The 15819-nt window shown below is 41.2% G+C and overlaps 2 protein-coding genes across 2 annotated transcripts; one reads left to right on the top strand and one right to left on the bottom strand.

The window, feature by feature from the left end:
* Positions 1-3: 3 nt before the first annotated feature.
* On the top strand, positions 4-15778 carry LOC135109382 (selenoprotein F-like). The gene is given in 5 exon segments (XM_064020786.1): positions 4-296; positions 12673-12800; positions 13759-13874; positions 14076-14124; positions 14892-15778. Coding segments are annotated over 4 exon segments (459 nt in total). The 5' UTR covers positions 4-296; the 3' UTR covers positions 15058-15778.
* On the bottom strand, positions 1154-7855 carry LOC135109381 (uncharacterized). Its single transcript, XM_064020785.1, has 2 exons — positions 6687-7855; positions 1154-6005 (listed from the first exon to the last, which is right to left on the bottom strand). Exons 1-2 carry the CDS (start codon positions 6963-6965, stop codon positions 5613-5615), a joined length of 672 nt encoding a protein of 223 aa, XP_063876855.1. The 5' UTR covers positions 6966-7855; the 3' UTR covers positions 1154-5612.
* Positions 15779-15819: the final 41 nt, after the last annotated feature.

The following is a 15819-nucleotide window of genomic DNA, read 5'->3' as shown; positions in this document are numbered from 1 at the left end:
TGGTATTAGTACTCGTCTGTTTCAACTCCCAGCCTGACAGAATTTATTTATTTATTTATTTTTCTTTTTTTCTTTTTGTGTGTGTAACCACGCCTACACAGTGGCTGCCAAGGCTTACACATGAGTTAAACCTTCTTTAGTTAGTAATGAGGAAGACCTGGGCTCTAGCAGTGGACACCGGAAGGCAGCAGTGGGTGAAAACAAGCAAAATAAAGAAAAGTTCGGCTGTGAGAAGGTGCTAGACAGCCAGCCATAGTGACCAGGAGGCAGGAAGGAAGATCACCACCACAGGGAAAGTAAGGTCAGGAAGTGTTAGAATAAATTCAGGTAACTTAACGTAACTTTTTTAATGAATAACTGAACAATCCACGGTTTTAACTCATTTTAACGCATCTCACCTAACCTCCAGCACAATATATCCCTGTGTCAGCCTCGTCTCGTTGCTAAAAACCGTAAAATTTAACTTAATGAAAATGTAAACAATCTGGGTCGTCTCTATTTGTCAGCCATTATCTATCTTATCTGTGAGTGTTTTAAACCAATACTGTCGCAAAGCGGAGCCACATGACCACGCTTTAATATCCGCTCGTTAGATATACCTGCCATTACTTAGTTTAAGTTTGGCGAGGGTTTAAATGAGTGAGAAGGGTTGGTCGTCCCCTCCACTGGCTCCCTCCCGCCGCCATCTTGGTCCGAGGAACGAACAGGAACGGTACTTGTTGGTCAGGGATAACCGGGTGTGCTAATACTTTATCATATACAAATATTCCATACTAATTACTAAAACTTAGATATTTTCGATTTCATTCATCTGGATGTTTAAAAAATTCAAGATACTGGCGATTCTTCGAATAAATACCCAAGAACCCAAGACAGGAGACGAAAACCCAAGATCTTGTATAAAAACTCAAGCTGTGGCAACCCTGTACAGTGTGTGTGTGTGTGTGTGTGTCACTACTCCAAGACAAATAACTTTTCTCTTCCCACCCACATTCAAATCCTCAATTTTAGTGGCTTTTTATTCCACTTGCTATTCAAAACACATGCCACATCATTTTTAGTTGTAAACAAGAATCTGGTGCAAAAAAAAAAAAAAAAAAAGTTCATCTTACTGGCACCAGCTGGCATTTAGACCTCACTGGGAGTAATTACCTGCCGAAACGATAATTACTCCCAGTGAGGTCTAAAGCACTGTTCAGGGGGTGCTGTGAACTTATCATTAAACCCAGCTGTGACCTCACTGAACGTTTCCCTTTGTCTCACAACACAAGGGGTCAGTCACAGCCTGCCCTCTAAAGACAACTCTCTTCCTCCACACAAAACTACAAGCACCTAATAACACACACACCCTTCACTCAAAAAAATTAAAATCATCATGGCGACTTCTACACCAGCCTCGGAGTCCCCATCTGGGGAGGGGACCATAAATGTCCCCAGGTCGGGCTGCCTTTCTGTCGACGACCCTAAGTGTCATGACACCCCCCTCACAATCACAATCTCATATCTTTATCTTGTCCTATCGCTCCAGTCCCTCATCAGGATCCCCCTAAGCGAAGGTGCCTCTGGCGTTTTGCCTCTGCTAGTTGGGGGGGACCTGAGGAGGTATTTTGCTGATTTTCCTTGGAATGACTACTGCTTCTGTGTCAGAGACCCGCCTTTGTGTGCTGAGCGCATAACAGAGGTGATAGTGTTTGGCATGGAGGCGTACATTCCTCACTCTTTTTCTCGTCCTAAACCTTGTAAACCTTGGTTTAACACAGCTTGTTCTCGTGCTATACACGATAGAGTGGTGGCCGACAAAAGGTACTTAAGCCTTCCATCACCAGAATCTCGTGTACTTTATATTTCTGCCCGGAACCATGCCAAGTCTGTTCTCCAACTAGCCAAAAACTCCTTCATTAACCCTTTTGTGGGACTGGCATTTCAGTGTGCATTTTTTTTATTAGATTTTTGTTGCCCTTGGCCAGTGTCCTTCCTACATCTATCACTAATCATGGAAACCCTTGAAAGCCCCGATATTTCTGCTACAGCCCGTCAAACTGCCCTTGAAAATCACAATACAGCCAGTCAGGTTATTGTTACAATCACGGAAGCACCCTTGGAGAACTCATTATATAACCCTCCAAACTATCACTGGAATCATACACTTCATTGAAAACCCCAATACTTCCAGTAGATCCTGTTATATCACTGGAATACTGTAAATATCCTTGAAAACCCCAATAATTCAATTATTGTCTGTCAACATATCAGTGGAATCACGGAAACATCCTTGAAGGCCCATAATATTAACCATAAACTCCCTTACAGAAGTAATGAAGAATGTGATGGGTATGGAAGCAATGAGGATACTTTATTGGGATGGCATGGACGGCGACTTGCAATGAATATGATGATGATTTGTTTGTCTATTTAATTCTTTTTTGTAATAATTTGAGGGTTCTAAAGAGAACCCGGGGGAGGGAAAGGATGGCAGGATTGGGAAAGGATAGGTTAGGACTGGAAAAGGGCAAAAGATTAGGACAGGGAAGGGATAAAGTGTTAGGACTGGGAAAGGATAAAGGGTTAGGACTGGAAAGGATAAACAGTAGGAAAAAGGTTAGGACTAAGAGAGGATAAAAGATAGGAAGAGTAAGGTATGTTGGGAAAAGGATTTTGAACATGGAAAAGAAAAAAAAAATATATATATATAAAGTTACATAATAAATCTTTCATGCAGCTACTGACACACTTGCTCAGCAGCATCAAAACCTTTCACACTTCAACATTCACAAACATGCATACAAATTTATGTTTGAGACTACAGGTTCAGCTGATTGGAACAGGTTACCTGATAAATGCCAAAAAAAAGTTATCAAAGCCAGACAGGGTAACAGAGTGTCAGTAATTTACGAATACAATCCAAATTTAAGTGACTTAGGGTGGGATGCATTACTTGGATAACAATAGTGGTGACAACCCTGTGAATGGATCAAGGATGCAGGATGGGGGAAAAACTACAAAGAGGTCTCATGGCAATGAGAACTCCAATCACACCTGTATCAGGTACGGCATTTAACTTAGCATATGAGAAAATTTTTTTGCTAATGTTTTTTTTATGTAGTCAAATAACTTCTTGAAATAGATCTCTTTGTACCATAACCAATGATGATATCATAGAATTTTGCCACATCTGGCAAACAATCTGATTTAAGTCTGGAGGAGAGTTGAAGTTGATGGCAGTATCACAGACATGAAATCTTCAATTCTCCTTAAAAAGGTGTCTGTAGTGATGACGGCAGCAGAGTGGAAGGTAATTGCACCTGTAGGTTCTTTGATTTCCTCTATACTGTCGTCATCACTGTACTGGCACCAGGGGCGTGTTAGTGTTTCTTTTTATCCTCCCATAACCGGTTGCAGTCAGGCTTGTCCTCATGCATGGGACACTACAAAACAGCGACACTTAATGCTAAGCAACAGGCGTCACGTCCTCAGGTGTAGGAAGCCCTCAGACTTTGTGACATGTGGCACTCTGCCCATAGTGGTCAACACGTGCAACGATACAATCTTGTTTCAACACAACCCATTTACCAGCACAGCCACAAGCACACCTGTGGAAATACCTGTGATATGGGTAGCGTTTTACAAAAAGACAGCTCTCATTAAAAACCAAACAGTGATATGCTTTCATAAATCCATCTATCTTGACATGAGGTAGAGCTAAGTATCAATGGGTACCAACACCACTAGGGCACTTGTACAATGAGATGGTGACTAACAGCTTTGGTTCATAATAGCATACATTGTAAGACTTCACTGTTATTGTTGAAGTGAGTCTGTTGAGATCTCAGTATGAAGAGCCTCCCTTACAAAATACTTGATTCAACAAGATATGGCTAAACTGAAGTCTTTGTGCCTGTGGACGGAGGACATGGAATCTCCCTTGTCTTCCCACCACAGGTCTCCAAACCTTCAGTCAGGCATCATATTTTGTACTCCTTAAAACTAAATAATAGCTCATGTTTGTAGCTTGGGTTGTGCCACTCACACAGCTAATCCTACATCTGACCAAAACTCCTGAGCATTGTGCAGTTGTCCATCGTAACATTTCAAGCAGAAGAGTTCTGGGATACAACCCCAAGGGATTTGTACTGTGGGGGTCAATCCCATTATAAACACTGGAATGTGGATCCAGCTGGTCTGTCACTTTTACAGTTGCTCATCTGAGATCATACTTCCTAACATAATTTACTTGGGCTTGTACAACACAATGCAAATATCCAATACAGAACTTTCAATGATAAATAATTCAGTACACTGGCAAGCAGTACAGGCCCACAGCACGTAACAAATCCCAGTGCCACGCAGCATACATGGCATCCACATTAACCTGGTCCAGACCAATACCTTTGGATCAATTAAATTGTATAATATATAAAGAAACAAGCAACCGGTTACAGGAGAATACTGATAAAAAACTGGTATAATAAAAATAGTCTATACAAATTCTGTAGGTTGGAGAGTGGCAGGTTGGGCCTCAAGACTAGAGTACTGTGGTACACCGTATATCACGGAGGATTCCCACCGCCGACCCTCACAGTGCGCTGAAACACTAACCCTCGCCTCTCACAACAACTAATTATCTTGTGGACATTGGCAGGGTCAACATGACTCAAAGCCATAAAAATAACAAAGTAAATATACATATATAAATAAGTAAAATATAAAATCAAATAAAAAACATTGATTGAAGGATTATTTTGAGTCTAAATTACCCAAACAAGTTGACATTAATGGCTAGAACATTTTTAAATGATGAATGAAAGAGCAAATACTTTTACTGGCATGATGAATCGTCCACAAAATAATTATAATAACATATTAGCATCTAAATACTATTTCTGCCTGAGATATCTCAGACAATAGGACACTAAATGAGCACTGCTGGCCAACTACAAACAATCCAAGCTTCATTTGCACAAATTTTCTTGTGAGTTAAGTTTAAGAAATTTGTTTCCTTTAACAAAGTACCATTATTTTTTAAGAAAAGACATTAACAGCATGATTGTTTGTAATATTGTGGAAATGTTAATAAGTTATAGAACTTATGTTTAACCATTAAAAAGACTTTCCAAATTATTGAAATTTCAAATCTAAAAAAAAAAAAAAAAAAAAAAAAAGAGCAGATTGTCAAAATTTTCAAATCCTCCAAAACAGAACAGGACAGAAAATGCAACAAGTCCACAATGCAGCATGTGATTCTACTAATATACAGGACATTGGGTTGCTTGCTCATGATGATCCCAGTTATTGCTGGCTAGGACACATCATCACGCATTGGGAACAACAACAGTGATTTCACTTTGCGTGACACGGACAGTAAAGCCAGTAAGCACTACCAGTATCACAGAACAAGAACATTGTAGTTACCAGTTCATAATATGATCAACTTTTTTTGACTTCACCTTGTAGTACTTGGACAGTTTCACGTGGAAACTGGCACAGACAGTGGTGCAGAGGGTGCAGCCAGGCGGACAGAGCAGATAACAGTAATGACTGCGGCCCTGCTCACTCTTCCACCATTCAGTAACCCCGCCACCCTGCCCCACAAACTGCTCTGCTTCCCAGCACCACTAAGCTGTTACCAATATGCCCTTGGTGGTCAGGTGACAGAGTAGGGACTCTGTAACAGCACGGCAATGTTGCCTCTGGGCAGTATCTTTCTCCTCTGCAGCCACCCAGTGCATGGGTGGCATGGGCAGCTTGGATGGGCAGGGTGGTTCTGCTGACACACGAGGCACTGCAAGCTGGGATGGACTAACAGAGCCACTACAGGAATCAGACCGTGCCCTGCTAGCTGTTATGGTGGTACTAGCAGCAATACTTATAGGAGCAGCGGTGACAGTTGGTGGACTCTGTCGGTTTGGAGCTGGTCGTTGTTTAGCTCTCGGGGATTTGCTCTCACTCCGTGCAGTTACTGGAGACACAGAAGCTTGGTGTCTGCGCTTGCCTGGTCGCATGGTTGTCTGCAATTCAAACATTCATAAGCTGCCCATCTTACTTCATGAAAGCAGGAGCAAACATAAGGTAACTCAAGTTAAGGTGAGAATCATCAGAATCAGAATAGTGGCATGAGACACCAATGGAAGCCAAAGTAGACCAAATTTGGACATTTATTAAATCTGAGATACCACATTCTGAAAATGGGGAAATGCATAACCTAACCAGGAGCTTTGTCCCCTGGATCTTCCTTAAAGACGCCATTACCTAACCTGACCTAGAGGGCTTCCCCTCCACCCCCCATGGGCCTGCACCTAAAGACACTAACCTAATCTAGCCGAGGAATTTCCCAGTTTTCAGGATAAGCTTACCTTTCCTAACTGGCAAGAAAAAAAATAAATAAATAAAAATAAATTAATTAATAAAAAAAAAAACGCGACTGTCAAAATCACATCACTAGTGACGCAGACTAATTAAACCGAACGTTACATTTCTTATCAAAGATTTGGTCCACCAGCGTGACGGAGGTTAAATCTATAAAACTATCTACTATCAATACCACACTAATGCGCCACAGATTAGATAAATGAATACTGACACGAACTGAAACACTCGAACAAAGTAAATACGATTAAAATACATTAATAAAATAAAACTTGCCCAAAAGAGAAAGTTCAAACAACACTACACACAAAGGAACTGCTTACATGCTGAGAGATGCCAAAGTCCCCCTCCTGCTGGTGCTTCTGCTGCTGCTGCTGCTGCCCCTTGCCCAATCGACAGCCCGAGGTAGTGGTGGCTGCAGTGACCTTTGTCCCTGCCATGGCGGTGCTGGTTGTAGAGGTGGTGGTAGGCTGCTGGTGGACGCCTCCTGCGATCCTGCTGTCTTCTGCTCCTTCCGTCCCGCTGCTCTCTGCTTCCAAACACTGGCCACCCACGCCAGGAATCACTGCCTTGGGGAGTTCTGCTCGCTGCCACTTCTTCATCCGTGGTATAATTAAAAAAGTGCTATACACCTCAGTACTGGGAACACCACAGAGTGCGCCTTTCGCATATCACAGCTTGGGAGCCTCAGCCTGTGTCACAAGATGGCGGCGGCAGACAATTGTCCCATCAGCAGAGCTTCCTGTCCCTCGCTCGCCACCGCTTCACTAGCCACTTCCAAATACCTTCTTCCTGGCGCTCGCTGTGTGATATATACACGGCGTTTTCTTGCCGAACCCAGTGCAGAACTGTACGCCTCAAGCACGCAAAATGCAAGAGCAACTGAGCTGCACCTCCTCCGTCCCTTCTCTCTTCTCTGCCATTGAATCACAACAAAGGGAGAGAGTTGCACTGACGTCACAGCCACCCAGAGCTTTGAGACTTTCCTCTGACGTCACAAGCATCAGCCAATCCGCATAAAGTCCCCTCTGACGTTCCCTCCATGAGCCAATGAACGGTCGAGTTGACTTCTTCTTGGTGTCTACTTTCACTTTGTGCAAGATTTTTGAATGTAGCATTATTCCACGTTGTATTTCCACGATTTTTTTTGTCTCAAGTTAGTAGTTTTGTAGATTCGAGTGCTTTTGGAGTGATTAGTATAAAAGTGTTTGTGGAACATACGGCTTTATTAGGGTTTGTGGCAGATAGGGAGGCGGTGTACGCGGTGGCATCAATGACCTTTGTGAATCATCGGGTTTTGTCGGCTACACTCGGCTGGTCGGGTTGCTGGGGGGAAGAGAGAGAATGTGTGTCGTGCCAGGCTCCTCTTATGGCTCCTCCTCTATGACCCGCACACACACACACACACACACACACACACACACACTGGAAAGTTTGGATTTATAAGAATATGCTCTAGTGTTACATATTTTGGACACATACGCATCTCTCTCTCTCTCTCTCTCTCTCTCTCTCTCTCATTGACAGTTTTGGACCCGGTGTGTGGTCTCTCTCTCTCTCTCTCTCTCTCTCTCTCTCTCTCTCTCTCTCTCTCTCTCTCAGTGGCAGCAGTAAATTAATATCGCATATGGAAATGTTGGGTGTGCTGTCTTTATGTGCAATATAAATAGTAACAATTAGGTTCTTACTATATACACTTCTCGATTTACATTACAGTAGCTACAACGAGAAGAAACTAGCTATAGGCACAAGTGCATGATTACTGCTGCTTACAGAGAAGTGTATATATGCTTATTGCTATGATATTGTGTTGTGTATATGGATAATACGATGGAATGAAGGTATTTAGAGGTGATTGGGAAATAGTATAAACCCTAAGAGGTGCCAGCAAGGTGGACAGAACTTCCTTGGGTACCAGGGACGAAGCTGTCTCACTTCATCACCACCTTAACTGCTGAAGGCGAGGGGGGTCTGTCACGGACCGTCTCTGTATGTGATACAAGGCGCACTTTAACCTTCTCCAGCCTCTCGCCCGCTTGGCAACGCTCCCTCTCGTCACGTGTCGCCCTTGCACCTGCCCAAGCTCACTCGATCCCAACCTTAGCTTATCTCCAGGGCTTGTTGAGCGTAAGATTTCGTGGTGCTGCAAAAAGCTAAAAGCTACTATAGACTCTCTCTCTCTCTCTCTCTCTCTCTCTCTCTCTCTCTCTCTCTCTCTCTCTCTCTCTCTCCGAAATCAGTCGTAGCACATTCAAAGTTCTCTCTCTCTCTCTCTCTCTCTCTCTCTCTCTCTCTCTCTCTCTCAGTACAAATACGTATAGTAGTCATGAAATTCTAATCAATATGTATGCTATATAAAGTCCAGGGATGCAGAGGAAGCTTCACAACAGGATGCAAAGGCTGTGAGCGTCACTTCCTACGAAGCCACCACGCTGCTGACGTCACTCTTACCCCCAGTCTCCTCTCAACCAGCTGGTCCTGCGTATATCCCCACCATGATTTTCACCACCACCATCTCGGGCTTATGAAAAGTTGTACTACTATGCATGGGCCGTATTTTTAAAAGCTGGGAAATATTTTCAAAGGCCACAGGAACAATTGGTCAAATTTTCCTCACCACCTCAGACAAAAAAATTCGTCCGATACATGGGTCATATTTTGAAAAAAAAAAAAAAAAACTAGTTGGACTCTTACAAAGTCTATTTTCAAAGGCCGCGGGAATGACTGATTGAGTTCTTATGAGTTTTCCTATTAATTATTGCTTCAGTCATGAAAACACCATTGAACACCCAATAACCTCATGTAGGGATAGTTAGTAGCAGTAAAGGAAGGAGTGAGGTTAGTACATCTTGTTGGACCAAGTATTGATCCACCCATTCGGTTTTTATATATGTATTGTTAACTAATGGATTGAAATTGGATTCTGTGCATTTTTAGCATTTTGCTACACTCATTTCATAATATCGCGTAACAGGAAATAAACGTAACGTAACGTATGAGTGTATAGACGGTTTGAGTGAAGGAAGAGTGTGTTAGTGGAAATAAAGTAACTATCCTAACATACCTTATAACTAGAACAGAAAAGTGCATTGCTGATGGTAACTTAAGAGGATGAAAACTAAAGGATAACAGCTATATATACTACTTCTACTGAAACGGCCTCTATAAAACATTAATTTCCGGAGAATAAGCAAATACTTCCTGGGTAATCATAAAACGTGCTATGCCTCACTTAGCCACCCTTCCGCGGCCTCTTTGACCTTCGCCACGGATGCTCGACCATTGAACAAGAGGAAGTTCAGAGACAGAGAGAACGGATGGAATCGATGGGAGCCTCAAGTATTCATGCTGTTCCCAGACTTTCTCACTGAAGCAGAGTTGCCAGGCTGTTTAAGATTTTTTTTTTTTTTATGTAGGAAGGACACTGGCCAAGGGCAACAAAAATCCAATAAAAAAATATGCCCACTGAAATGCCAGTCCCATAAAAGGGTCAAAGCAGTGGTCAAAAATTGATGAATAAGTGTCTTGAAACCTCCCTCTTGAAGGAATTCAAGTCATAGGAAGGTGGAAATACAGAAGCAGGCAGGGAGTTCCAGAGTTTACCAGAGAAAGGGATGAATGATTGAGAATACTGGTTAATTCTTGCGTTAGAGAGGTGGACAGAATAGGGGTGAGAGAAAGAAGAAAGTCTTGTGCAGCGAGGCCGCGGAAGGAGGGGAGGCATGCAGTTAGCAAGATCAGAAGAGCAGTTAGCATGAAAATAGCGGTAGAAGACAGCTAGATATGCAACATTGCGGCGGTGAGAGAGAGACTGAAGACAGTTAGTTAGAGGAGAGGAGTTGATGAGACGAAAAGCTTTTGATTCCACCCTGTCTAGAAGAGCAGTATGAGTGGAACCCCCCCCCAGACATGTGAAGCATACTCCATACATGGACGGATAAGGCCCTTGTACAGAGTTAGCAGCTGGGGAGGTGAGAAAAACTGGCGGAGACGTCTCAGAACACCCAGCTTCATAGAAGCTGTTTTAGCTAGAGATGAGATGTGAAGTTTCCAGTTCAGATTATAAGTAAAGGACAGACCAAGGATGTTCATTGTAGAGGAGGGGGACAGTCAAGTGTCATTGAAGAAGAGGGGATAGTTGTCTGGAAGGTTGTGTCGAGTTGATAGATGGTGGAATTGAGTTTTTGAGGCATTGAACAATACCAAGTTGAGGGGGGTGTCAAGACACTTAGGGTCGTCGACAGAAAGGCAGTCAGACCTGGGGACATTTATAGTACCCTCCCCAGATGGGGACTCCGAGGCTGGTGTAGGAGTCGCCATGATAATTTTATTTTTTTTGAGTGAAGGGTGTGTGTGTTATTAGGTGCTTGTAGTTTTGTGTGGAGGAAGAGAGTTGTCTTTAGAGGGCAGGCTGTGACTGACCCCTTGTGTTGTGAGACACAAAGGGAAACGTTCAGTGAGGTCACAGCTGGGTTTAATGATAAGTTCACAGCACCCCCTGAACAGTGCTATAAACCTCACTGGGAGTAATTATCGTTTCGGCAGGTGTCTACTGCCTCCTCCTATATATATATATATATATATATATATATATATATATATATATATATATATATATATATATATATATATATATATATATATATATATATATCTGCGTGTGTGTGTGCCAATATTTTACGTGTATCAGCTGAGTTTTTTGATAATTTTCCCATGAAATTTCCTGTTCATTATCTGCATGTGATCTACATCTGGCAACGCTCACTTCCTCAGCCTGTCATCGCCAGGATGGACGGGCCCGGCGGGTTGGTCTTCCTCTTATTAGGGACACTAGTAAGTTTATAACTTCTTTCCCTGACCCGAGACTAAGCAAGACGTATTCCTAATACCACAGTGGATGGTTGTGGTGCATTAGAATGTTAAGTTTAGGTGTTATTATTGTATAAGGATGTTTGTTTTGTTGTGATGACGTGTGTCTCTCTCTCTCTCTCTCTCTCTCTGTCTCTCTCTGGAGGTGTTATAATGTATGGTTTTGTTTATGAGGAATGTAGATTAAGAGACTAAATGGTAAATTTATAGTTTAAGCCAATGTCCCCAATCTCTACCCACGGCCCCCCAATCCCTCAAGCAAGCTTGGGGGCCTGTGGGGAACCTAACCTAACCTAACCTGCCCGCGCAGCTTATGGGTACTTATAGAGACTTCCTATTGGTGCAACTCGTGGTGTTAAGTGGTGGTAGCACGTGATTGGCCCGAGGAATTATAGACACAGTGATCCTATCCAGCAGCTACCTACAATTCAAAGCATTAAACAACTGAAGTTCAGGCAACAATACACCATTTATGTTTACCTGTGGACTTAGAAAAAGTTGAGAGCGCTGTGCATTCCCAGGCCTATTGTGGCGTTATTATTAATTTCCGACAAGTTGTGTAATCATTAGAAATGATGTGAATAGTGAGAAGAACAAAATGAGGTAGGTTATTACCACGTAGTGTGTAATGGCTTAAACTATAATAAAACCGACTAAATTACTGGTTTATATGAAATGGTGGGAATTATGATGATGATGATAGTGTGTGTGTGTGTATGTGTGTGTGTGTGTGTGTGTGTAATGAGTGAAATCCTACACAAGTATTACAACTGCATCTGCATCTTGCATCTGCAAATTAATGAAGACTATGGCGTGGTCTTCACAATCAATGCAAACACATCCATCTCAAATTTATTTCCGTGTGTGAGCCAGGAACAGTAAAATTGACATTACGTCCTGATCAAGTAATATAAAGAATAATGGGATAGTAGTGACACATCATTAGCATCCCAACCGAGGGCTAGGTTAGGTTAGGTTTAGATTCATCCAGTTCACTAATGTTGTTGCTAACCATCTCTTGTGTAAACCATAGGATTTATAAAGACTGTGTAACTGCCAGGGGAATTAAGGGGTCTTCTGATTTAGAATATGAGGTTATAAAGTTTGATTAATTTTAGAAAAGCCCTGCACTGTAGTTCATCTTCCCTATCCTAACATGCCATCTTCTACCAGGTTCTCGTACTGATGGGCATCCCACCTAACACTTGTCGAGGGGAGATGTTTTAGATTACATGGATCTGTGACATGTGTCAAAATTATTCAATATTTTCTCTTGGTATGTTGGTTCGGATATTCTATAGATACATGGGTCTGCAACAAAAAATGTCAGAATTATTCAAAACCTCTCGGAATGCATGTTGATGGGAGCTGGGGATATTTTGGATTACATGGATCTGCAGTAAAAGTTAGTCAAAATTAGTCAAAACTTTCTCTCGGCAGATGTCCCTCGTTGAGTCCATCACACCAGATCTGAGTGCCAGTGAGTGTCTGGCCTTGGGTTTGAATCGGGACAACCTAATGTGCTCCTCTTGTGACACCCTCAAGGAGTTCAATCTGGAAGTGTTGGAGTGAGTAAGGGAGAGGCAAGAGAGGAGGAACTGTCTCTTGTTATTTGAAAGTAGAGCATGTTAGGAAAGGAAAGCTACATATGTTTGAGAGCAGAGAATGTAAGAAAAGGAAACCTACACATGTTTGAGAGTACAGAATGTTGGGAAAGGAAAGCTGTACATAACTGGTTACTGGTATCTTATGAATTGCCATTAGGTGAGAAAGGGTCACTAGAAGAAGGTTGAAACTTTCCTTTGTGAACAATAATAATCAACTATCAGGTCTTTTTATGGACAGGAGGCAGCTGATGATAGGAAGGAAAAATGCTAGTAATACCACTGATCTTAGTTCACCTTAAGTGGTTTAACTATGTATATATTTGCTTATTATGCTTGGGCACTATTGTCTCTGTATTCAGATGCTGACCAGTGCTCATGAAATTTGTTCAGGGGTGATGTGAGCACTGTATAAGTAACATAATTAATATTACAGTAGAACATCAATTTATGTGTAATGCAAGGCAGGGTCCTTGAGAGTTGTCTTTAAATTGATTTCTCACTAAATCAAAATATTGTTTTAATGGAGAGGTCCTTGTGGCTGATAAACAATGCATGCCAGTTTCAGTTTGCTTAAGATCAAATTTATTAGTTTGAAAACTATTTTTGGTCTTTCTTTTAGGTAGTTTTAAATTGATAATTTTAAATTGATTTGTGTTAAATTTGATGTTCTAGTGTATTACTTTATATTATTATTATTATTATTATTATTATTATTATTATTATTATTATTATTATTATTATTATTATTTATTATTATTATTGTTATTATTATTATTATTATTATCATTATTATTATTATTATCATTATTATTATTATTATTATTATTATTATTATTATTATTATTATTATTATTATTATTATTATTATTATTATTACCACTACTACCAGTTTTATTAAACTTGCATTGTTCAACTTTAGGCCCAACTGCCGCCATTGCTGTACTGTGGATGATGTTAATGCCGTGCCAAGCAAGTACCCACGAGCACAGCTTGAAGTGTGTGGGTGACGACTGGGGGCCTTCCCGCAGGTTCAGGGTGAGTACAAGTGAAGAGGAGGAGGAGGATGGGACGTGTGCAGGATGTGTGTGGGTGATGGAGATAGTGTAGATGTGAGATGGATGTTGAATGGCAGACATCTATTGATATGACCCTCTCTTACTTAACTAGACATTTATTGATTTATTCCCCAACTCATTTTTATATTCATTACTATTAACACTTTTCTCCCCATTGCAGCATTCGTCAAGAGTGACCGACCTGCGGCCTTCCCAAACCTCACCATCAAGTAAGTAGACCTTTGACAATTGAAGGCATTCTATCCCAGTATATTTTTCCAGCAAGGGCTAAGAGTGTGAATGATGTGCATATGAGTGTTTGGTACACTTCTGTGCTGCACATCCACTATTTCAAAAGCCTTTTATTGAAGTTACATGGGTTTTCAAGGGAGTTTTTAAGGTTCTAGTGACAGATTAACCAGATTTCTACATAATGAACAGGAGAAACACTAGAGAACCTGGTTAATCCTTAGAAAATAGTCATGGTGAGAGAGCAAAGCATTTCTGAATACAGACCTTTGTCTGGGCCGCCCTGTGTAGGATTGCTAGTCTGGTATATAATTAGATAGCTTTTGTTTAATATCATTAAAATTTTATCATAAATATAGGCTGATGCATTTATAGTTAAAGGAACATGTTAGATATGTACTTGACTCTTCAAGCAACCAGTATTATAGATCACTGATAAGCTTCACTAGATAATGACGGAAAAGAATCTTGAATCACTCCCAAGAATAGAAAGATGGGTATAAGTAATTTCTTTTATAATGACAGAAAAATAATCTTTAGTCCCTCCCAAGAAAACAAAGACAGGTATAAGTTATTTGAGTATGAAAGATCACCAATAAACTGCACTATGTAGATAATGGCAGAGAAGAATCCTGAGTCACTCACGAGGAAAGAAAGGCAGGTAGAAGTAATTCCACTATGATAGATCACTAATAAACTGCACTACATAATGACAGAGAAGAGTATAAATAATAACTTTTCATTACAGGTATGTGAGGGGTGCTGATCCCGTCATTAAGCTGATGGACGAGGATGGTGATGTGATGGAGACTCTCGCCATTGACAAGTGGAACACCGACTCAGTGGAGGAGTTCCTCAACACCTACCTACTCCCTCCTTCTGACTCCTCAGACCGAAAGTTTAATGAGGTGTAGGACTTTCCCTGAACACCTTTTTACATTTCCATACTGTAGCAGTTCATATGTCAGGTTAGGTCTTGAGTGGCTTTGGTCAGCTTCCCCACACAGTATTTTGACTTCCAGTGTGAATGTGTTTGTGTGTGTGTGAGAGAGAGAGAGAAGGGGGGTGATTAGTAAATTGACTGTTAAATATCCTTGAAACTGTTTTACCATGAATATTGACTTTTTAGGGTCTAAGTATTTGTTGTTTCATAGCAATTAACAGATCTTTGTTTTAGAAATTAGAAAGATTGGCCTACTTAATTGCCAAAGGTGCAATCACATTAGGAAGAGACAAATTTAGGATTGTAAGTTGATGATCACAGGGCTGTAAGGTGTGATAATGCAGCTTAGGATATGAATGGTAAATGTATGGAAGAATGACAATTTTCACATGTAATTTAGTCTAAAAAAAGTTAAACTAATTTGACTGAGGGTCTGTTTTGTGTGTGCATGTGTGATGAAGGGCCACATGTTTCTGTACTTGTTTCCTTGGGGTTGGAGAGGAGAGAGGAGAGTGGCAGGATCACTTTGGCTTGAGGCAGAGGACTTATGAAGCTTTTAGCCTTAAACCTCATTCTGGTGGGCTGTAGTGGAACATTTCTCAGTCCTCCCTCAAGCTAGTGTGATCCCTGCCATATCTCCTCCCTTCCTCTCATTTCCCTGTGCACTATGAGAAATATATTAATATCTTTTATTTGTCTTTTTTTTTATATAAACTTTTACAGCTCAAGACAA

This window comes from Scylla paramamosain, chromosome 18, assembly GCF_035594125.1.
Source record: "Scylla paramamosain isolate STU-SP2022 chromosome 18, ASM3559412v1, whole genome shotgun sequence".
NCBI classification, from domain to species: Eukaryota; Metazoa; Arthropoda; class Malacostraca; order Decapoda; family Portunidae; genus Scylla; species Scylla paramamosain.
This window is presented reverse-complemented; position numbering and strand designations above follow the sequence as displayed.